Source organism: Chiloscyllium punctatum, chromosome 25 (genome assembly GCF_047496795.1).
Source record: "Chiloscyllium punctatum isolate Juve2018m chromosome 25, sChiPun1.3, whole genome shotgun sequence".
Lineage (NCBI taxonomy): Eukaryota > Metazoa > Chordata > Chondrichthyes > Orectolobiformes > Hemiscylliidae > Chiloscyllium > Chiloscyllium punctatum.
The window spans coordinates 46,107,981-46,133,087 of record NC_092763.1 but is presented as its reverse complement, the minus strand read 5'-3'; the positions used below and the strand labels follow the sequence as shown (position 1 = coordinate 46,133,087).

General features: G+C 40.7%; 1 protein-coding gene across 2 annotated transcripts in view; it reads right to left on the bottom strand.

Annotated features, from left to right (window-relative positions):
- The window catches only part of gdpd2 (glycerophosphodiester phosphodiesterase domain containing 2), a 129,187-nt gene that overhangs the window by 56,245 nt on the left and 47,835 nt on the right, over window positions 1–25,107 (bottom strand). For both annotated transcript variants that reach the window (XM_072595197.1, XM_072595198.1), the window contains exons 3-6: window positions 18,653–18,756; window positions 14,308–14,401; window positions 10,290–10,349; window positions 7,635–7,733 (exon numbers count right to left, since the gene is read on the bottom strand). In XM_072595197.1, the coding sequence (XP_072451298.1) occupies window positions 7,635–7,733; window positions 10,290–10,349; window positions 14,308–14,401; window positions 18,653–18,756 (357 nt within the window). The remainder of the gene's footprint in view (window positions 1–7,634; window positions 7,734–10,289; window positions 10,350–14,307; window positions 14,402–18,652; window positions 18,757–25,107) is intronic.

The following is a 25,107-nucleotide window of genomic DNA, read 5'->3' as shown; positions in this document are numbered from 1 at the left end:
TGTAGGTTGTAATGGGACATTGACAGATGCAGAACTGAGCTGATAAAGTCTGGAAAAGTATGAAGTCATTCACTTTGGAAGATCAAATTTGAATGCAGAATATAGGGTTAAAGGCATGATTCTTGGCAGTGTGGAAGAATAGATGGATCTTGGGACCCTTGTCCATAGATCCCTCAAAGTTGCCACCCAAGTTAATAGGGTTGTTAAGAAGGCACGTGGTATGTTGGCTTTCATTAGCAGGGGGATTAAGAGCCATGATGTTATGCTGCAGCTCTACAGAGTCCTGATTAGACCACAGTTGGAATATTGTGTTCAGTTCTGGTCACCTCATTACAGGAAGGATGCCGAAGTTTTAGAGAGGGTGTAGAGGAGATTTACAGGATGCTGCCTGGACTGGAGGGCGTGTCTTATGAAGAAAGGTTGAGGGAGCTGGGGATTTTCTCATTGGAGCAAAGAAGGATGAGAGCTGACTTGGTAGAGGTGTACAAGATATTGAGAGGCATAGATAGAGTAGATAGACAGAGACATGTTTTCATGGCAGAAATGTCCATCACAAGGGGGCATAAATTTAAGATGATTGGAGGAAAGTTTGGGGAGATGTCAGAGGTTGGTTCTTTACTCAGAGAATGGTAGGTGCATGGAATGCACTGCTAGCAGTGGCAGTTGAGTCAGATACATGAGGGACTCATAAGCGACTTTTGGACAGGCAAATGCAAGTTAATACAATGAACGGTATGTAGATTAGTCTGATCTTAGAGTAGGAAGGCTGGCACAACATCGAGGGCTGAAGAGCCTGTACTGTGCTATGTTCTATGTTCATTGAAGGCTTGCCTTCATTACTCACAACACTGAGTATAGGGGTTGGGACATCATGTTGCGACTGTACATGACATCGGTGAGGCCACTTTTGGAGTACCGCGTACAGTTCTGGTCACCCTGCTATAGGAAGAATATTATTAAATTGGAAAGGGTGCAAAAAAGATTTGATTGGATGGTTTGAGTTATAAGGAGAGGCTGGGACTTTTTCCCTGGACTGTAGGACATTGAGGGGTGACCTTATGAAAATTTATAAAATCATGAGGGGCATAGATGAAGTGAATAGCAAAGGTCTTTTGTCTAGGGTAGAAGAATTCAAAACTAGAGGATATAGGTTTAAGGTGAGGTGGTGAAAGATTTAAAAGGGAACTGAGCATCAACTTTTTCATACAGAGAGTGGTGGCATATAGAATGAACTGCCAGAGAAAGTGGGAGATGTAGATGCAGTTACAACATTTAAAAGACATGTGGATAGGACCATGAATAGAGACGGTTTAAGAGGGGTATGGGCCAAGCACAAGCAAATGGGATAGGTTTAGCTTGGAAAACGTGGTTGCCATGGATGAGTTGGAACAAAGAGTCCTATGACTCAATGACACTATGACTATCTGTGAAGCTGGAGATCTCAGGAGGAGGAGATTGATTGGTAAGTTGTCACTTCTATCTGAAAAACACTTGCAAATCCTTCAGCATTGTCTTTTGCATTCTAGTGCTGGGCTCTTCCATACTTGAGGATGGGATATTGAATTGAATTTAATTGAATTTAATTTAATTCAATTTAATTTATTGTCACGTGTACCGAGACACAGTAAGAAGCTTTGTCTTGCGAGCAATGCAGGCAGATCACAGAGTTGATTAGAATAGATAAGTAAATAATAGGTAAACAGCAGCAAAAACAAAAACACAGGTACGGGCGAATGTTAAAGGTTTGTGAGTCCATTCAGTATTCTAACAACACTAGGGTAAAAGCTGTTGCGAAACCGGCTGTTGCGTGTGTTCAGGCTTCTGTACCTTCTCCCCGATGGTAGAGGTTGTAGAAAAACACTCCCAGGGCGGGATGGATCTTTGAGAATGCTGGCAGCCTTTCCTTGACAGCGGGCCTGCTAGATGGATTCTACAGATGGGAGGTTGGCCTTTGTGATTGTCTGGGCTGAGTTCATCACTCTCTTGAATGGTACAGTTGCCATACAAGTGATACAGCAAGATAGAATGCTCTCGATGGTGCACCTATAAAATTTGGCAAGGTTATTTGTCGTCATGCCAAATTTCCTCAGCTGCCTGAGGAAGAGATGTATTTGGACCTTTGTAACCAGTGCGTCCACATGAAGAGTTTAAGAAAGCTTACTGTGGATCACCACTCCCAGGAGCTTGACACTCTCCACTCATTCCACCTCTGTGCTGTGAATGTGTAGGGGGGGCATGAGTAACATCCTGCCAAAAGTCAATTATGAGTTCCTTGGTTTTGCTGGCATTGAGAGCTAGATTGTTCTCAGTGCACCATTTTTCCAGGTTTTCCACCTCCCGTTTGTAATCTGTTTCATTGCCATCTGAGATTCAACCGACTATGGTGGTGTCATCAGCAAACTTGTAAATGTCAATAGTTTGGTATTTGGCGATGCATTCATGGGTATACTGTAGGGGGCTGTGTATGCACCCCTGGGGGACTCCAGTGTTGAGTGTTAGTGAGGTTGAAATATTGTCCCCAATCTTCACTGATTGTGGCCTGTGGGTCAGGAAACTGAGGATCCAGTTGCAGAGAGTAGGGCTTAGTCCGAGATCACTGTTTAGTAATCAGTCTCGAGGGGATAATAGTGTTGAAGGCTGAACTGTAGTCAATGAGTAGGATTCTTATGCCTCTCCTCCAATGAGTTTTTAAATGTCTACCACCATTAATGACTGGATGAAATAGGACTGCAGACCTTAGATCTAATCTGTTGGTTATAAAATCACTTAGCCCTATCTGTTGAATGCTTCTTACACAGATTAGCATGGAAATAGTCCTGTGGGTTCACCAGATTAACACCTTATTTTTAGGTATGCATGTTACGGCATGCTGCACTCTACAATAAACCAGGGTTAATTACCTGTCTAGCTGGTAATGGTTGATCACGGTCATTTGCTAGACAGATTGTATTTCCTTGCTTGACATGTGTACAATGCTGACTATCTGATGCAGCAGATATCCCTTTAGATAATTTGAATGGATCCATAAGTGTGGAAGAACCATTTTTGTACTAGAGATTATAATAGTGAATTTCTATCGCAGATTATCTTAAAAAAAACAGAAACAATCAATAACCATACCCTACAAAAGATAAAGTTACCAGTGGACATGTCTCTGAATGTTAATCCTGAATCTGAGAGAAGTGGATCACAATGTCTAGGTGTCCATACATCATCATATGGTAGACCCTCATGCACTCTTACTTTTCGCAGTCTTACAGTTGTGACGTATATGTAATTCATATATACATAAATATCATTTATTTTAGAGTTTGTATCTTAAGCAATAATTTTAAAGTAGTATGTGTCAGAGGGCAGGTGACTGGGGCATTCCTGCAGTAATATGTGTTTGCTTGTATGCTTAGAGTTTTAAGATTGGAAAGAGTAAACATTGAAAGGCATTGACTTGCTTTCAGTTTAGAAGAATCAAGGGTTGTTTTATTGATTAGCAAAACTATAGCTTGCAAAATTTTTGTTTTAGTTCACAGAAGATCTGGCTGGGGTCAAATTTAAGAACAATTTCTCATGGAGATCGGAGTTAGTTTAGAAATAGGTTGCCTCAGTATATGGGTTTTAGTTTGAAAAATTCCAGACTAGAACTACTTGGTTGGTACACTGAAGGGGTTATTTGAACTTAAACTTTACTCATTCATAGAAGTGACTTTAACAAAAAACAGGTTGTCAAGCTGTCAAGACTAGTAATTAAATATAATTAAGTCAAAACAAAAGATGTAGTAGAGAAGAGAACTCTCACTAGGATTTGAGTGCTGTAAAAGGATAATGTTAGGATAGATGGAATATTGTTCTGCTGTATTTTGAAATCTTTCAAATTGTGTCATTTGTGGTTTATTCCACTTTATTTTCATTTTGTTAATGTAATAAGCTTCTGTTCTAATGTTAAAACCAAATCTGCAGCATTATTTGCATGCTTATGTTTCAGTGAAAGATTACCATAATAAAAAAAATACAAAATATGACCTACAGACAGAACCTGTCTGGGATCTGACTTGTTTAGTAGTAAAATTAGTTGTGAACATAACATAGTGCATTCAGATGTATAATTCAAAATGTAATTTTTAAAAAATCACTAAATTCAGAAAAGAGTGAATAAATAGAAGATGAACAAAATCAACTGCTATATGGAACAAGTCATTGAGGGATGGATTGAGGATTGGCTATCTAACAGAAGGCAGAGAGTTGGGATAAAAGGTTCTTTTTCAGAATGGCAGCCGGTGACGAGCGGTGTCCCGCAGGGTTCGGTGCTGGGGCCACAGCTGTTCGCATTATATATTAATGATTTGGATGAGGGAACCCGGGGCATTCTAGCGAAGTTTGCCGATGATACGAAGTTAGGTGGACAGGCAGGTAGTACTGAGGAAGTGGGGAGGCTACAGAAGGATCTAGACAGGTTGGGAGAGTGGTCCAGGAAATGGCTGATGGAATTTAACGTGAGCAAGTGCGAGGTCTTGCACTTTGGCAAAAAGAATAAAAGCATGGACTACTTTCTAAATGGTGAGAAACTTAATAAAGCCAAAGCACAAAGGGATCTGGGAGTGCTAGTCGAGGATTCTCTAAAGGTAAACATGCAGGTTGAGTCTGTGATTAAGAAAGCGAATGCAATGTTGTCTCTTATCTCAAGAAGGTTGGAATATAAAAGCAGAGATGTACTACTAAGACTTTATAAAGCTCTGGTTAGGCCCCATTTGGAGTACTGTGTCCAGTTTTGGTCCCCACACCTCAGGAAGGACATACAGGCACTGGAACGTGTCCAGCGGAGATTCACACGGATGATCCCTGGAATGACAGGTCTAGCATATGAGAAACGGCTGAGGATACTGGGATTGTATTCGTTGGAGTTTAGAAGATTAAGGGGAGATCTAATAGAGACGTACAAAATAATACATGGCTTTGAAAAGGTGGATGCTAGAAAATTGTTTCTGTTAGGCGAGGAGACTAGGACCCGTGGACACAGCCTTAGAATTAGAGGGGGTCATTTCAGAACAGAAATGCGGAGACATTTCTTCAGCCAGAGAGTGGTGGGCCTGTGGAATTCATTGCCACGGAGTGCAGTGGAAGCCGGGACGCTAAATGTCTTCAAGGCCGAGATTGATAGGTTCTTGTTGTCTAGAGGAATTAAGGGCTACGGGGAGAACGCTGGCAAGTGGAGCTGAAATGCGCATCAGCCATGATTGAATGGCGGAGTGGACTCGATGGGCCGAATGGCCTTACTTCCACTCCTATGTCTTATGGTCTTATGGTCTTATGGTCTTATAAGTGCAGAATGAGATAATTAAAGGATGAAAGAAAAAGCACAAACAGACATCACCATCCTTTTTAAGGAGTGTACTGGAGCAGATGAGGGTTCTCATACACATCAGTCAGCTTTTGAAACAAATCTTGTTCGATGGGCAAGGTTTACCCAAAGTCATGAATGTAGATGTGGGATTTTTGACAAGCTATTTAAACGTGGACATTCTTGTGAGGAATACAACAATGGTTTTATTCCAATTCAGGAAGTGAAATCCTCCAAAATCAGTTATAGGTTATTTTTTTTATTCTGAACCCATTACCTTCTGGGCCTTAACTTCTGATGGGACATATCAAAATTGGGGACTCAGGTTGTTAAACCTAATAAGATTCCCTAGGATGGGGTATTTCAAGGCCACAGGGCACATTTTTAAGGTTAGAGGAGAGAGATTTTCAAAAACATGAGGGGCAAATCTTTTTACACAGAGAATGGTTCACATGTGGTATGAACTTCTGGAGGAAGTGGTGGAGATTGTTACAATTACAGCATTTAAAAGATGAATAAGAAGGGCTTGGAGGGATATGGGCCAGGAGTACGCAGGTGGGACTAATTTAATTGAGGATTATGTTTGGCAGGTAGGACCGAAGGGTCTGTTTCTGTGCTTTGTGTCTCGATGAATCTATGTATGTTATGTCCTCCATTCATTTTCACAGCATTGTACTGTGGGTTTTCTCTTGTAAACAATGCAATTGAGGGAACATGAGGGAATGGCCAAGATTTTTTTATTGCAGATGTTATAAAGATGCTTTAAACCTGACATTGTTTGGAGGACTGAGGTTTTGGAGAATTGTGGATAAAGGAATTTAGTTTCAAGTTTTGTGGAGAAAACTGGAATGGTTTCTTTGAACAAAGTTACCAAATGTTCCCTGGAGACTTGAAGATTTGTTTAAAAACAAAACTTCCTGGAAATCACATGACTGGTGATAACTGCTTTGCTGTAGACTGTGTTGGCCATTTTTGAATAGTGACTTGGAAGGATTCTTGTTTTATTTCGTTCAGTTTACTAGGGAAGTTTACTAGGAATAATCTGAAATGAAGGAAAGCTTGCTAGAAACAAGCTGCTGAGTTGATCTCTTCAGGGTGAAAGCTATTTGATCTTTTGAAAAAGTGATTGAACAAAAATACTGATTGAACTATGTCTTCAAGACTTCAGAGGCAGCCATCATAACTAGTGACTTAACCATTCATGTCAAAATTCTCAGAGCAATAGACTCAAAACCTTTAAGCTTTTGTCCCAAGAATAACTCACTGGTCAATGGGTTTTTTTGTCAGAAAGTCAGTCTCTGCAGAGAAATCTGCTTTTGTTTGTACTGAAGAATACTTTTGTGTTATGTTTTCAAGTATACATTTATGGATATTTAGAAAAGAAGGCATTTAGGTTTCTATATTGCTGACTGTTCTCTGACCATTGTTTAGATCAGAGTGGTGCTGGAAAAGCACAGCAGGTCAGGCAGCATCTGAGGAGCAGGAAAATCGATGTTTTGGGCAAAAGCCCTTCATCAGGATTCCTCCTCGGATGCTGCCTGACCTGCTGTGCTTTTCCAGCACCACTCTGATCTAAACTCTGGTTTCCAGCATCTGCAGTCCTCACTTTTGCCCTGTTCTCTTACCATTGTATATTTAGCAATTATTGCTTATTTACTGAATTTTAGTTTGATGTCTTTTTATTTACAGCCTGATATAGATAAGCTATTAATTGACCAACTTAGTAACTGGAACATGTATTGTTATTTTATGTCATGATCCATATAGTAGTGGGATTAGAATAACTATGTAATACTCCAAACCTGGTTGTAACAAAAAAAGTGGTGGCTAGTAGTGGAGTAACAAATGAGGACATTGTTTAATTAGAAGTGAGGTACTAATAATTTGAAAAGGCTAAAAGGAAATATATTAAGTTTCTTTATTTCAAAATTGCTTTTACAAAAACTTTTCCGGAGGTGGAAATGTCATCCCTACATGATTTGCAAACAATAAGCACCATTCGCAAAACTAAATTGGATGGGAAATTATGCTTAGAGGTAAAAGATGGGGGTTGAAAAACTGACATAATTGAAATAATTGCACAAGGTCTTTATTGGGATAAGAGTCTTTTGTTTTCTACTGGATTCACCTTATGAATATTTTCATCTCGCAACCCAGTTTAGTGGGTGAGACTAGAGAGATGGTGCATCCTTCCTGTTTTGGTCAGAACACAAATTCCAGGGAAATAAATTGGAAAAAAATTTACTTGTAATTTTCTGCATACAGTTTATATTTAAAGCAGTCATATTATCGTGTAACTCACTTGAATTGACAGGCTTATAGTGTCCCATTCTTCTTTCCACTTAATTCTAATGACTATCATTAAAATTAGGATCAGTAGGACACAAATCAGGATTAGAACCTTGAGAAAACAAGAAAAGATACAAGATGAAAGTGCAATACATGAAAATAATAGGCTGTTACAGAATTAATGCAGGATTTCACATTGGGCTACAGGAGAAGATCAGCGATGGGGTTAGCAGCTTTGATATCATGATCACAAGATCATACCTCATTGTGTAACATTGGAGTTAGTGTTAAACACTCTTGACAATATGGAGGTGCTGGTGTTGGACTGGGGTGGGCAAAGTCAGAAATCACATGATTCCAAGACTTTGTCCAACAGCTTCATTTGAAATCACAAGCTTTTGGAGCGCAGCCCCTTTGTCAGGTGAAGACACTTCTGCCTACATTTGGTCAATTTCGCCCCATTCCTTGCATGTTCATGCACTTATCTAAATGTTCCTTAAAAGCCCCTATTGTTTCTGGGTCCACTATTCCTGATGAAGGGCTTATGCCCGAAATATCAACTCTCCTGCTCCTCAGATGTGGCCTGACATGCTGTGCTTTTCCAGCGCCACACTCTTCGACTCTGATCTCGAGCATCTGCAATCCTCACTTTCTCTTCCTTAAATTCATGCCCCCTAGTTTTAGACATTTCAACTCTGAGAAAAAGTTTCTGACTGTCAAGTTTATCTATGCATCTCATAATTTGATAGACTCCTATCAAGTCTTCACTCAGCCTCCAATGCTCCAGAGAAAACAACCAGAGATTTTCAAGTTTCTCCTTATAGCTCATACCTGGCAGCATCCTGGTAACATCTTCTGCACCTTTTCCAAAGCCTCCACATCCTTCCTGTAACATGACATCTTGACTCTCGTACTCAATTCTCTGACCAATGAAAGCAAGCATGCCATACACCTTCTTCACCACCCAATTCTACTTGCGTGGCCTCTTTCAGGGAACTATGGTCTTGAATCCCAAGAATCTTCTGCACATCAACGCTGTTCAAGGTTCTACCATTGACTGTATACTTAACATTTGATTTCCTAAAGTGCAGCATCTCATACTTACCCAGATTAAACTCCATCTGCGATTTCTCTGCCCATACCTGCACTGATCTCTATCTTATTGTATCCTTTGATGATCTTCAACACTATCCACAATCCTACTGATCTTTGTATTGTCTGCAAACTTATTAACCCTCTCATCTAAATTTTCATCCAAGTCATTTATATACATGTCCAACAGCAGTGGTTCCAGTATCGATCCCTGCAGAACGCCACTGCTCAGGGACTTCCAGCCTGAAAGTAACCCTTCCATCCCAACCTCTGCTTTCTACAGGCAAGCTGATTTGGAATCCATGGAGCCAAGTCACCATGGCTCCCATGCATCTTAATATTCTGGATGAGGGAAATTGTCAAAAGCCTTACTAAAATCCATGTAAACAACATTCACTGCTCTACCCTCATCAATCACCTCTGTCACGTCCTCAAACAATTGAATAAAGTTAGTTAGACATGACCTGCCCTGTACAAAGCCATGCTGCTGTCACTAATTAGGCCATGCTTTTCTAAATACATGCAAATTCTATTCTTAATAATTCTCTCCAATAGTTCCCAACCACTGATGTGAGACTCGACAGTCTATAGTTTCCTAAATTATCCCTATTTTCCTTCTTGAACAGATGAACAACATTAGTTACTCACCAGTCCTCCGGGACCTCTCTTGTGTCTAGCAAGGATACAAAAATCTTGGTTATGTCCGCAAAAATCTCCTCTCTTGTTTCTCTCAATAGTTTGGGGTAAATACTATTGGGCTCTGGGGATCCATCCACCTTAATGCTCTTCAAGTGACCCGACACCACTTCTTTCTGATCTCAAAATGCCATAGCATATCAGCATGTTTCACACTAATCCCACTATCCTTCATATCCTTTTCCTGGGTGAATACCAGAGCAAAGTACTCATTTAGGATCTCACCCCCCACATCCTCTGCCTCCAAGCACTCCTAGTCCATGCCTTTCTAAGAGACAACTTATCTGATTTCTCAGGATTGATTCTAACAATTTACTAACAAGCAAAGTAAGACAAACTGGCCTAGAATTGTTTGGCATTTCCTTTGTACCATTTTAAACCAACAGAACCACATTTGCATTCCTTCAGTTCTCTGGCATCTCACCTGTGTTTAGTGAAAATTGGAAAATAATCCTCAGAGCATCTATTATTTCCTCCCTCACCTCCGTCAACATCCTAGGGGACAATCCATCTTATCCACTTTCAATGATTCCAATTCCGTGACCTCTTCCTCTCTTGTTATGATTATTTTGTCCAATATTTTACACTGTTCCCCTTGGATTACTGTATCCACATCATCCCTTTCCTTTCTGAATACGGAGACAAAAAATTGATTTAAAATTCTTTCCTTATCGTCTGCATTTTTACACGGGGTCCTTTCTTCACCTCTGATTGGTCCCATTTTTTTCCTGAACTATCCTTTTGCTCTTTATATACTGGTAAAACATCTTTGGATTTTCCTTTATCTTGATTATAAAATGTTCATTAATAAAGAAGTTGCAATGGAGAAAGAATTGATCATGCTCATGCTAAGCTTTTGTTGCCATTTGTGGAACATTACCTTATTAATCCAGTGTAAGGAAAGTGGTATTCGCAGAGCCAATTGACACAGTGAAAGTATCTGAAACAACAAAGCAGTAACTTCCTGAAAAACTAGTGTGTAATTGTCTGACTCATTCCTAATGCCGCAATCACATATTCACCAAGGTGTAAATGTATTGGAGTTAATGAACAGTTTTAATAATTGGTTTCAGTAGGATTAAATTCATTGCTTAACATTGAATTGCCACTGGATTGTACAATCTGTAGCCTATTTGCATAATATGTTTCTTTTAGAACATAGAACGGTTTAACACAGTACAGGCCCTTCGACGCTTGATGTTGTGCTTACCTTTTATCCTATTCTAAGATCAAACTAACCTACATACCATTCATTTTCCTATCATCCATGCGCCTATCCAAGAGTCACTTAAATGTCCCTATGTATCTGACTCTACTACCACCGCTGGCAGTGCATTGCACACGTCCATCATTCTCTGTGTAAAAGGACCTCTGACATAACCAAGACTCTATGCAGCTGCAGCATAACCTCCTGGCTTTTAAACTCAATCCCCCTGCTCATGAAAGCCAACACACCATACACCTTCTTAATAACATTACCAACTTAGGTGACAACTTTGAGGGATTTATGGACATGGACCCCAAGATCCCTCTGTTCCTCCACACTGCCAAGAATCTTGCTTTTACCTCTGTATTCTGCATTCAAATTTGACATTCCAAAATGAATCACTTCACACTTTTCCAGGTTGAACTCCATCTGCCACTTATCAGCCCAGTTCTGTATCCTGTCAATGTCCCATTGCATCAGGCCTCCACACTGTCCACCACTCCACCAAACTTCATGTCATTGGCAAACTTACTAACCCACCCTTCCACTTCCTCATCCAAGTCATTTATAAAAACCACAAAGAGTAGAGGTCCCAGAACCAATCGCTGCAGAACACCACTGGTCACCAAGTTCCAGGTTGAATACTTTCCATCTACTATCACTCTCTGTCTTCTATGAGCCAGCTAATTCTGTATCCAGACAGCTAAATTTTTCTGTATCCCTTATCTTCGGGGCCACCTCATGCTCCCGCGAGGAGGTTAAGCAGTTCATCAACTTTACCAACACATTCTATCCTGACCTTAAATTCACCTGGACCATCTCTGACACCTCCCTCCTCTTCCTGGACCTCTCCATCTCCATTAATGATGATCGACTTGACACTGACATTTTGTACAAATTCACCGACTCCCACAGCTACCTGGATTACACCACTTCCCACGCTACCTCCTGCAAAGATGCCATCCTGTATTTCCAATTCCTCCGCCTCCGCCGTATCTGCTCCCAGGAAGACCAGTTCCACCACAGAACACACCAGATGGTCTCCTTCTTTACAGACCGCAATTTCCCTTCCCACGTGGTTGAAGATGCCCTCCAACGCATCTCATTCACATCCCGTGCCTCTGCCCTCAAACCCCACCCCTCCAACCACAACAAGGACAGAACCTCCCGCTCCTCACCTTCCACCCTACCAACCTCCGTATAAAGCGCATCATCTGCTGAAATTTCTGCCACCTCCAAACAAATCCCACCATCAGGAATATATTTCCCTCCCCACTCCTTTCTGCTTTCTGCGAAGACCGTTCCCTCCATGACTACCTGGTCAGGTCCACGTCCTCCTACAACCCACCCTCCTGTCCCGGCACCTTCCCCTGCCACCGCAGGAATTGCAAAACCTGCGCCTACACCTCCCCCCCTTACCTCCATCCAAGGCCCTAAAGGAGCCTTCCACATCCATCAAAGTTTCACCTGCACATCAACCAATGTCATTTATTGTATCCGTTGCTCCTCATGCGGTCTCCTCTACATTGGGGAGACCGGGCACCTCCTCGCAGAGTGCTTTAGGGAACATCTCCGGGACACACGCACCAATCAACCCCACCACCCCTTGGCCCAACATTTCAACTCCCCCTCCCACTCTGCTGAGGACATGCAGGTCCTGGGCCTCCTCCAACACTGCTCTCTTACCACCCGACACCTGGAGGAAGAACGCTTCATCTTCCGCCTCAGAACACTTCAACCCCAGGGCATCAATGTGGACTTCACCAGTTTCCTCATTTCCCCTCCCCTCACCTTACCCCAGTTCCTATCTTCTAGCTCAGCACTGTCCTCATGACCTGTCTAACTTGCCAATCTCCCTTCCCATCTATCTGCTCCACCCTCCCCTCTGACCTGTCACCTCATCCCCACCTCCATCCACCCATTGTACTCTTTGGTACCTTTCTCCACCCTCCTCTCTGACCTATCACCTCCATCCCCATCCCCATTCACCTATTGTACTCTTTGCTACCTTCTCCACAGCAGTACCTCTCCCCCTCATTTATCTCTCCACCCTGGAGGCTCCCTGCCTCTATTCCTGATGAAAGACTTTTGCCCGAAATACTGATTCCCCTGCTCCTCAGATGCTGCCTGACCTGCTGTGCTTTTCCAGCACCACTCTAATCTAGACTCCATGTACACCACATCCACTGCTCTGTCTTAATCGATGTGTTTTGTCACATCCTCAAAGGATTCAAGAAGGCTTTTGAGACATGACCTTCCCCTCACAAAGCCATGCTGACTATCTCTAACTATGGTTTTCCAAGTAAGCACACATCCTGCCTCTCAGATTCCTCTTAAGTAATTTGCCCACCACAGAATAAGACTGACTGATCTGTAATTCTGAGGATTATCCCAATTCTCTTTCTTGAACAAGGAAATAACATTTGCCACTCTCCAATCATCCGGAACTACTCCAATTGTTCAGTAAAGCAGCCCCTTCAAATTTCATTGTTGAAAAAAATTCCTTCTTTGTCCCACTTATCTACAACATACACTCTCAGGTTGTCTAGTCTTCAGTGAATTGTTTCCACCTCTGAGTTGCATTGATCTCCTACATCTGGAGACAAAATATAAATATACCCTAAGTGCATAAATACATAAAGGGATGGAAGAATAGAAAAAATTAGGTTGCAGATCTCCAAAAGTATGATTTCAGGCACTGAAAACGGTGTTGAATTAAAAGCATGTATCTGTATCACACATATTACAAACAAAATTAAAAGTCACATGGACAAGTATAAATTAATTAAGGAAAACCATTAGAGATTCTTTGAAAGTAAATTGTGGTTAAATGAATTAATTGAGCTTTTAAATCAGATTAAATCGAGGATTGGTGAGTATAATACAGTTAATGTGAAGTGTATGGATTTCCAACAAGTGTTTGATAAAGTGCCGCATAATATACTAGCAAACTTGAAACTCTTAGTGAAAAGATGAGTCCTGGTTAGAATTTTGAAATACTTTGAGAAAGTAAACAGTTATCCAGTGTTTATTATCCATATGCCATGGGTTCTTAAGTATGTATTCTCTATGCCATTGTTAACAGCGCGTACCTCCTATATTCTAACTACCAACTTTCTATTCTCTACCTTTCAGTTGTACAGTGTGTACTCACAGATGGTTATTTTCTAATGGGTCCTCCATTTCTCACTGTTTAATTGGGTTGAGGATTTGAGAGACAGTGAAATGCAGGGGGTGGTCATGTATCAAGCAGGAAGATATTGAGATTGTGTTGGTTGACCATAGAGAGCTTATGGGTCATTAGGTACAACGGTGGGTTGTCACTATGAGAGATTGGACTCTGTGGTAGTGCTTCAGATAGTGGTTCATTTTACAATTAACCAAGAGTTAGAGTTATTTAAATCCCTAGAACATTTATAGCTAATTAGTAAACTGAGTTGGAATGCTCCAGTCTGTGGCTGTATCTTAGGGTTGGCAACGTAATCAGTGAAACTCAGATGTCGGCTAATTGCCCATTGGAAGATTTTGCCTCAAATCCATTCCTATGAAGACCAATAGTCAGCTGAGACTTTCAATGTGCTCAATTTGGGATAAATTTAAACACAGTTCAAGAGTCTCACAGTGCCCAATAAATATAATATCAAGTAAATAAATAAATTGTGAGCAAATTTATAACTTGTAAGTAACTTACCATAAACAGAAGCAGGTAGCTAAAGATAGTTGCTGTCAATATTAAGAGAATCACTGACCAGTCTAACCACCGATGCATCTTTGCAAATAAATGCCTGTAATGGAAGAGGAAGAGATTATTCCTTGAATAACCTATCTTTCAGGTGTAATGCTCATCTTGTACTTGCTAACTGTTTTAGGTGATTTCAATTTGGGTAGGGAAGAGGTCAAATACAATGGAGTGCTCCTTTAACATTGATGTTTCGAGATTAATTCAATCACAGAAGATGCCTAAGACACTGGCAAGCTTGGAGTTTTGCATTTCGCTAAATAAGGCTAAGAACAGATATTATTTGGAAGAAGTGGATTTCCGTGTAAAACAATAAAATCATGAGGTGCATGGATAGGATAAATAGACAAAGTCATTTTCCTGGGATGGGGGAGTCCAGAACTAGAGGGCACAGCTTTAGGGTGAGAGGGGAAAGATATAAGGGGCAACTTTTTCACGCAGAGGGTTGTGCGTGTATGGAATGAGCTGCCAGAGGAAGTGGTAGAGGCTAGTACAATTGCAACATTCAAAAGGCATCTGGATGGTTATATGAATAGGAAGGGTTTGGAGGGATGTGGGCCGGGTGCTGGCAGGTGGGACTAGATTGGGTTAGGATATCTGGTCGGCATGGATGAGTTGGACCAAAGGGTCTGTTTTCATGCTATATATCTCTATGATATGACTCCAGTGCTCAATCATCTCCTGTAATTGTACTTTATTCCTTAAGCAGGCCCATAAGTATCAATTTGGAAGAGGTATCTTGTACAAATTCCTCCTGTTTTGAGATGCAAGCCTGGAAACAATCTGTTTTCGTCATGTAATTAAAGAATTCTGAAGGATTAGATCAGGGAGAACGTAACAAAATCAACTGCAATATTATTATTCAGAGGATGTAAGGAGGGCGTCACTCGTATAAATCTAGGGGAACAAGAAAGGATGCCAGAATGTTAGTTTGTAAATATTTATTTGCACGAATATTCATATCACATCAATATTCATTTGTGCAATGTGAGCATCTCCAGCAAGTCCTTCATAGATAATGCAGCCATGATGGACTTGTGCACTCAAGTCAGGTCTTTGAGCTGCTGCTGTCCATGTGATTACGTACAGCCACATTTACTGTGAATTATTTTCTTAGATGTCTGCTGTTGTTCCTCAACCGCCTTGGCTACTAAACTCCCTAAACTCCCTTCTCAGTCCACTCCAGCAAACTGTGCCCTCATTCCTTTGAAACTACCCTTATTTAAGTTTAGCATGATTGTTTCTGATCCAGATTCCTTCCGTTCAAACTGAATGCTAAACCTGTCAGACTATGATTGATTTTTGCCAAGTGGATGTTTTACACTGAAAGAATTTATTAAACCTGCCTCATTACAAAATGGCCTGATCTCTGGTTGGATCCACAACCATTAGTATAAGACCACAAGATATTAGAACAGAATTCAGGCTATTTGGCCCATCGAGTCTGCTCCTGTATTCAATCATGGCTGCTAAGTGTCTCAACTCCATTCTCCTACTTTCTCTCCCTAATCCTTGATTCCCTTGATAGTCAAGACTCTATCTCTCTCAGTTTTCAATGACCTGGCCTGCACAGCGTCCTGTGGCAACAAATTTCATAGATTCACCATTCTCTGGTTGAAGAAGTTTCTCTTTATCTCCATTCTAAAAGATCTTCCCTTTGCTCTAAGATTGTGTCCTTGAGTCCTCATCTCTCCTGCCAGTGGAAACATCTACTCCATCCAGGCCATCCTGTATTCTGTAAGTTTCAATTAGATCCCCCCTCATCCACCAACATTGACGAAACACCCAGAGTCCTCAAACATTCCTCATATGTTAAGCTTTTCATTCCTGGGACCATTCTCGTGAATCTTCTCTGAACGTGTTCCAGGGCCATTACATTCTTCCTGAGATATGGGGCCCAAAACTGCACACAATACTCCAACTGTGGTCTGACCAGAGCCTTAGACCCTCAGAAGTACATTCCTGCTTTTATTCTGTCCTGCGCACTATCCTGAGCATACTATAAATTTTTCATAAGTTTAAAGTCGCTCATGATTAATGTACAGGTTTATTTTTTATATGGCCTCATTATCTCCTCATTTATTCACTGCCCCACCATATAGCTACGATCAGGAGGGCCAAAAGACAACTCCTATCACTGCTTTCTTTCTTTTTTTTCTGACCTCCACCCTTACGGATTGTACCAATCCAAGATTATTTCCCTTGATTTTGTATTTATTCCACCTGATGGTAACAATGCTAACCAACCAGCCTTTCCTTCTTGCCTGTCCTTTCAAAAATACACATACCCTGAATATTTAGTTCTCAGCTTTGATCTCCTTGTAAACACGTCTCTGTAATGGTTGTAAGATCACAGTCATTAACTTGTATTTGTTAACTCATTTATTCCATTGCTATGCACATTCAAGTAAAGAGCTAGAACCACGGAGAGGAAGTTGGCTGAGTGGGAGGAAAACAGAGAATGATGTAATGAACTGTTGTCTTTTTGGACGGGAAGAAGGTTCCCAGAAGTTAGTATAATCACCAGCCTTTCTTGATAGTTATTCATCAACTAGACTTAGGTGTAAAAGCACAGTTTCATAATTTGTATATGACTCAGAGTTTGGGAATCTTATGACCTTTGAGGAAGACTATAATAAACTTCCTTAAAGGTGTAAAGGACAAGACATGACAGATTAAATTTACTGAGGGAAATGGGAAGTAGTACAGTTTGGAAGGAAAAATAAGGAGAAAGTAATTATAAGATAAAAAAGGTACAGGGAGTAAAATACCTGGGGATATGTATGCATAAATTGTTGAAGATAGCACAGCAGGTTGAAAAAGTGGTTAAAAAGGCATACTGAATCCTGGTTTTTATAAATACAGGAATATAATTCACAATCAAGGAAGTTATGATGCACCTCTAGAAAACTTTGATTTAGCTTTTGATGAAGTGTGTGTCAAAGTCTGGGCAGTGCTGTTTGAAAAGTATGAGGGTTTTAGATAGAGTACAGAAAAGAATTAGGAGAATAGATCCAGGAATGAGGGACTTTAATGATAGATTGGAGAAGCTGGACTTGTCTTCCTTAAGGCATGGTCAGAGGTGATTTGATAGATGTGTTCAAATTAAAGGTGGTGTCTAAACAAGGCATGTCTGTAATTAGCCATTGTCCATCGGGGAGTATTGGCATAGCTTTTTTCTTCAGAGAGACAGAAATGGTTATAGTTTGAGTGGCAATCCTCCACATCAAATATGGCAGAGCAGGAATCTCTCCTGCTTTTACCACCTGCCATGGAAGAATTAACAGGTTGATTATCAACCTGGTTAAACATTATAGTTCTGAAAAAGCACGGCCAGTAAGGCAACATCTGAGGAGCAGGAGAATTGATGTTTCAAGCATAAGTCCTTCATCAGGAATTCCTGATGCTTGAAATGTCAATTCTCCCTCGGATGCTGCCTGACCTTCTGTGGTTTTCCAGCACCACACTCTTTGACTCTGATGTCCAGTATCTGCAGTCCTCACTTTATCCCTACCAACCTGGTTAGCCATATCTTAGATATTCCTTCAATGTCTAACAAGTCCTGCAGTGATACTTGAACACAACGCTTCAAGTTTAAGAGGCATGGGTATGATTTACTGAACCACAAGACCCTCACCTTGGCATAATATATACAAAACAAACTATTCTTGTAGGTGAATGGGTCAAGAACCAGAAGAAACTGATATAAAGTGATGGACAAAACAATCAATAGTAAAGAGGTGAAACTTCTTATAAAGTAGCGTCAGTATCTGGAAAGCACTTCCCAAGTGTGTGATGGTGGTGGATACAATTGAGGTTGTTTCAAAAGGGAGTGGGATACGCATTTGAAAAGAAACATTTGCAGGGCTTTGGTGAATTCGTTGAATTGTGAATGAGTTGAGTTGCTCTGGGACACTGAATGGCATAGACAAGAGGGACTATGCGCAATAGCGATACTACAATTCTAAATTTTACAATCTAAAGTTTCTGTCATGATCTAAAAAGTGTATTCATTCTACTGCCTTTCAAAATTAAACAAATTACGTAGAAGCATGGGATAGCAAAACATTATGCTAAAAAGTTTTGGATTGGCCTTGGCCTCATGATAAATATCCAAGTTTCTGTTCATAAAAATGCATTCCACCCAGCTGGGAGTGAAGACTCAATTACAAGAATAATCTTTGGTGCTGAGCAGGAGAAAAAAATCTAAGGTAAAAATTTAAAAACACAAGATGTATTTAATGAACAGAATGGAAGGTCAAATATTAGAAGGATGCTGTAAACATTTCATACTTACTCATTTAAGTTGCTGTAGTCATTGCGCAGTGCCCACCAACAGTAAAACCAGAAAACACAGATGCCAAAGGCACAGCACAAGATCAGACACCAGATGCATGTGCCCTGTAATGATAGGACAGGTACTATTATACAAAGGAAAGATGATTCTATTACACACTGAAAGTCATGACATAAGGGCCTAGATTTTTGCCATGATTGTCTTAAAGTGAAAAGTTTGGATTGACAATTCGAAGAGCATCTCAGTACTTGAACTTGGAACTTTGAGATTTTTATGTTCTACAGCAGAGAATGATGCAAGCCCTCACAAATCAGCTGACAAGTTTGGTCCTCATGATGTCATGTGAACATGGACTTCAGCATGTCATCCTTATTAACACTGGTAAGAATCCCTTCATGATTTTAGCATTTTTTTTGAATAATGTAGTGTACAAAAACATAGCAACTCATGCATAAGTTTAAGTAAATAAATTCAAGAAGTGCTCAAATGTGATATAAATGTTATGGGAAGTATACTAATGGTGAATGGATTAATGGTCTAGGTGAGATACTAACCTTTGCTTTTGCAACTCCTATGGAGGGCCCTCAATGTTGCCTCTGAGGAGGAGAAGGCAGTCGATACAGCAATGAGAATTGTAATGTCCTGCCTCATTGTGTATGCACCTACTGGGAATCATGTTTAAACTGTGCAACTCTGCCTAGGCAGCAGTATCTTTCAAGCAGAAGATCTCTGGTGATTTCGCTGGGAAGGTTTAAGGAGATGAGGGTATTGAGAAGCCTTTACCCTCCTCAGATAACTTCCTTAGCCTTAAGCTGCCCTACATAGAGTTAAAGGGGTGAGCTGCTGGTATGTATCAATTATCCATTCCAGCAATCACTGGGCTAACAAGGTGACCTGTAAAAGGTACACAACCCCTGATGAATTCCATGAATGTCAGGACTTCTACCTATTTTAATGACTTTAATTAATCTCTCATGGTCTGACTGCATGGAATTGAGCCCTGGCGCAATGTGGAGCTCTTCATGCTATTAGACCTTTCCATTCACAGTGCCAGAACACCCAGTGCCTTAGAAACTCTACCAAATACCTACATATCTGTTGCTGACTGGAAAATTACTGAGCCCTAAAAGGTGATCCCTGAGCCTCCATGTTTCTCCTTATCATTGACACGTTACTCTGAAGGGGATTTCAGGCATGTCCTCCTGCACTCTGGTGCTGTGGTGTCACCCAGTGCACTAATATTATTTATGCAATATCGCCCTGATGTGTTGGTATCTGAGTTGGGAAACTGTAGGCTAATAAAAGAGGCTACCTCCTCAGACATCTCTTTCACTTCCTGGTCCCTGAAGAATGATCCTGGCTCATTATGAGGGATGGGAGATGTTAACAAGTTATTTAACAAGCAATAATCCCAATCAATTAGCATCTTGTTACTTCCTAGTGAGAATCTTGCAACATTGCTTGTGAAAAGCATGAAAGATGCGTTGCTTGTAATGTCATGATGAGCCTCACCACACTTGTTGCCTGATTCTGCCTCACTCCTCACTCCGTGTCATTTGGATCCCTCTAACGTTCCTCCTGGGATGTCTACAGTTCTTTCAATAGGGGCAATTGTTTCCCAGGCCAGAGATTTAGAGATAATAAGTTTCAGTATCTATTTGAGAAATCACAAGTATGCCACATTGTTGCGGGAATTAGTTACTCATTTGGGCTGGATAGCTGGTTTGTGATGTTGAGTATCAGAGACATAGAGATGTACAGCACAGAAACAGCCCCTTCAGTCCAACTCGTCCATGCTGACCAGATATCCCAACCCAATCTAGCCCCACCTGTCAGCACCCGGCCCATATCCCTCCAAATCCTTCCTATTCATATACCCTTCCAGATGCCTCTTAAATATTGCAGTTGTACCAGCCTCCACCACTTCCTTTGGCAAGTCATTCCATGCATGTACCACCCTCTGCGTGAAAAAGTTGCCCCTTAGGTCTCTTTTATATCTTTCCCCTCTCACCATAAACCTATGCCCTCTAGTTCTGGACTTCCCCACCACATAGAAGATACTTTATTTATTTATCCTATCCATGCCCCTCATGATTTTATAAACCTCTGTAAGGTCACCTCTCAGCCTCCGACACTCCAGGGAAAACAGCCCCAGCTTGTTCAACCTCTCCCTATAGCTCAAATCCTCCAACCCTGGCAACATCCTTGTAAATCTTTTCTGAATCATTTCAAGTTTCACAACATCCTTCCAATAGGAAGAAGAACAGAATTGCACACAATATTCCAACAGTGGCCTAACCAATATCCTCTACAGCCGCAACACGACCTCCCAACTCCTGTACTCAATACTTTGACCAATAAAGGAAAGCATACTAAACGCCTTCTTCACAATTCTATCTACCTGTGACTCCACTTTCAAGGAGCTATGAACCTGCACTCCAAGGTCTCTTTGTTCAGGAACACTTCCTAGAATCTTACCATAACTCCTGCTAAGATTTGCTTTCCCAAAATGCAGCACCTCGCATTTATCTAAATTAAATTCCATCTGCCACTTCTCAGCCCACTGACCCTTCTGATCAAGATCCTGTTGTAATCTGAGGTAGCCCTCTTTGCTGTCCAGTGCACCTCCAATTTTGGTGTCATCTGCAAACGTACTAACTGTACCTCTTATGCTCGCATCCAAATCATTTATATAAATGATGAAAAGTAGAGGACCCAGCACCGATCCTTGTGGCACTCCACTGGTAACAGGTCTCCAGTCTGAAAAGCAACCCTTCACCACAACCCTCTGTCTTCTATCTTTGAACCAGTTCTGTATCCAAATGGCTAATTCTCCCTGTATTCCATGAGATCTAACCATGCTAACCAATTTACCATGGTGAATTTCATTGAATGCCTTACTGAAGTCCATATAGATCACATCCACCACTCTGCCCTCATCAATACTCTTTGTTACATCTTCACCAAACTCAATCAATTTTTGTGAGACGTGATTTCCCACACACAAAGCCATGCTGACTATCTCTAATTAGTCCTTGCCTTTCCAAATACATGTACATCCTGTCCCTCAGGATTCCCTTCAACAAATTGCCCACCATTGATGTCAGACTCAATGGTCTATAGTTCCCTGGCTCATCCTTGCTACACTTCTTAAGCAGTTGCACCAGGTTAGCCAACCTCCAGTCTTCCAGCACCTCACTTGTGACTATCAATGATACAAATATCTCAGCAAGGAGCCCAGCAATCACTTCACTTCATTCCCACAGAATTCGAGAGTACACCTGATCAGGTCCTGAGGACTTATCCACTTTTATGTGTTTCAAGACACTCAGTGCATCCTCCTCTGTAATATGGACATTTTTCAAGATGTCACTACCTATTTCCCGACATTTAATATCTTCCTTGTCCTTTTCCACAGTAAACATTGATGCAAAATACTCATTTAGTATCTCCTCCATCTCCTGTGGCTCATTACAAAGGCCGCCTTGCTGATCTTTGAGGCGCTCTATTCTCTCCCTTGTTACCTTTTTGTCCTTAATGTACTTGTAAAGATGCTTTGGATTCTCCTTCACTCTATTTGCCAAAGCTATCTCATGATCCCTTTATTGCCCTCTTGCCTCCCCTCTTAAGTATACTCCTACTGCCTTTATACTCTTCTAAGGATTCATTTGATCTATCTTGCCTATACCTGACATATTCTTCCTTCTTTTTCTTAACCAAGCCCTCAACATCTTTTGTCATCCAGCATTCCCTACACTTACCAGCCTTTCCTTTCACCTTAATGGGAATATATGATGTTGTGGCCATTTCGGAGACATGGAAAGAGCAGGAATGAATGTTGCAGGTTCCAGGATTTAGATCTTACATTAAGAACAGAGAAGGCAGTAAAGAAGGCAGTAAAGAAGTAAAGTATGTCCTTGTTTTTCAAGGACAGTAAAACGGTGGCTAAAAGAACTTTTGACGATGACTCGTCTACCGAGGTGGCATACAACTATACAAAATGCTAGTGTGGCCACATTTGGAATATTGTGTACAGTCCTGGTCACCTCATTACAGGAAGGATGTGGAAGCATTGGAAAAGATGCAGAGGAGATTTACCAGGATGTTGGCTGGTCTGCAGGGAAGGTCTTATGAGGAATGGTTGAGAGACTTGGGTCTGTTCTCATTGGAGAGAAGAAGGCTAAGAGGGGATTTGATAGAGAAATACAAGATGATCAGAGAATTAGATAGGGTAGACAGTGAAAGTCTTTTTCCTAGGATGACGATGTCAGCTTGTACAAGGGGGCATAGCTACAAATTGAGGGTTGATAAATTTAAGACAGATGTCAGAGGCAGGTTCTTTACACAGAGAGTGGTACGGGTGCGGAATGCCCAGCCTGCCAATGTAGTTAACTCAGCCACATTATGGACATTTAAACAGTCCTTGCATAAGCACATTGGGTGATGATGGAAAAGAGTAGGGGGGTGGGCTTTTTAGATTACTTCACAGGTTGGCGCAACATTGAGGGCCAAAGGGTCTGTTCTGCACTGTATTGTTCTATGTTCTATGTTCTATACTGTCTCTGGACTCTTGTTATCTCATTTCTGAAAGCTTCCCATTTTCCAGCCATCCCTTTACCTGTGAACATCTGCCCCCAATCAGCTTTTGAAAGTTCTTGCCTAGAAACATCGATGATACTTGGAAGTAGCTGGAAGCAGTTTCAGTTTCAGTGGGCTACCAGAAACCAACGGTACTTTTTGATATGGAGTCATTAGCTTGAGCTGGGGAATCTTTAATTGTGAAATGATTAAGGAGAGCTTATGAAATTGCTTAGTCGATTGCTACTGGAAGAAACGCAAGAAATCACAGTAATTAGAAAAGCACAAACATTGAGGAAAAATAACTCTTGAGAGCTCTTGCACATCATAATTTAAATCTCAGATCAAGTAAAGAAGTCCTCAAGATGTCTCCTTAGATGGAAATACAAGTAGAACAAATCATATTTCCAAAATATAATTGCCTTTGTAATATTTCTCTCTTTAATTCTTGTCAAGCAAAACAAAAAATGCTTTTGGTTTAAAATGAAGAATCTTGTGGTATAACTCTTCTAGTTAATAACTGGAAATTTGAACATGCTTTTCAACATTGCTCATCCCTATCAAGATCATAACAGAGCTCCCTGACACAGTATGGGGTAAATTACATAAAATGGCAAAAGCTATCCAATTTACTTGCACTGGTATGGTTCAGAGCTTTGAGTGGCAAATTGAGAGAGTGAGAAATCAAACAACAATTCATCACTCGGCACATGCAGGAATTGTGCTGTGCATCCACAGGATGCAAGCCAAATAATGGAACCTGGGCCAATCAGTCCTACAACTTAAAAAAAAGTAAGAAGTGAAATACCAGGTGCATTCATATAAAATAAACTTTATTGACAACATGGACAACAGTCTCACAAAGCAAAATGCCCAGTCATTGTAGAATGTGTTTGATTTTACTAATACTGAAATCATTGGGGGATAAAGGGATATAGAGGAATTTATAACAGGCTGGTGATCTATCCCATCAGACTTCACCTCGGCAGTGAAGATTAGCCATATTTTGTTTAAGATGCAACCCATGGAAATGCAGAAATGGGAGCATTGTCCTGAGCGACATGGGTTTTTTTGCTATTTTTAAGGATTGTGTATGTGACTGCACTTCAAGCACAATGAAGCTTCTGTTCCCTTTCAAATTCCAGATACATAGCAGAAAGAAACTCTATTTGTTTATTTGACTATATTTCTTTGCTTTTCATTTTGGTTGCATGTTTCCCCAGTACATATTTTATTCTTATCCCCTAATGGACAAGATCAGTCTAACTATTAGAATTAAACAAAGTTCAGAAATTCAAAATGAAGGTAACAATTATTTAATCATACCACAGCAAAAAGACTATTAATAGTTTATGTTAAGATATAGTCATCTGCGTATACTCTACCTCATAACTGGCACACGATCAAGCATTCCAACATCAAACGTTCACATGAGTAAGAACACACCCAAGACACAACATACATCATTTTATAGACTTGTTTTCCAGTTAGAACACAGATAAAGCTCCACACGACTTGCCATGGCAAAGCAATACGTACCACACCCCACTGATCACAACAATCAAAATGATTGAATTGAACCGAACCCAGGGGATGATTGTGCAGTTTTTTTTATATATGGTTTGTTTTTTTTTGCATTTCCGATATTTGTTTAATGTATCAATTGCAATTCAACCTCAAATCCAAATAAAATCCTGCAATTCAACCTCAAATTCAAATAAAACCCTGCCAATTTGAGTCAGTAGAAAAATGAAGCCTGACCTGAGAGCTGATCAACCTGCGAAATATAACCAACTTGTAATTTAAAGGACATGTGTTGGTTAGAAAGTATTAAGTACGAAATTATTATTCAGTATTATTTGAAAGATCCCAGTCAG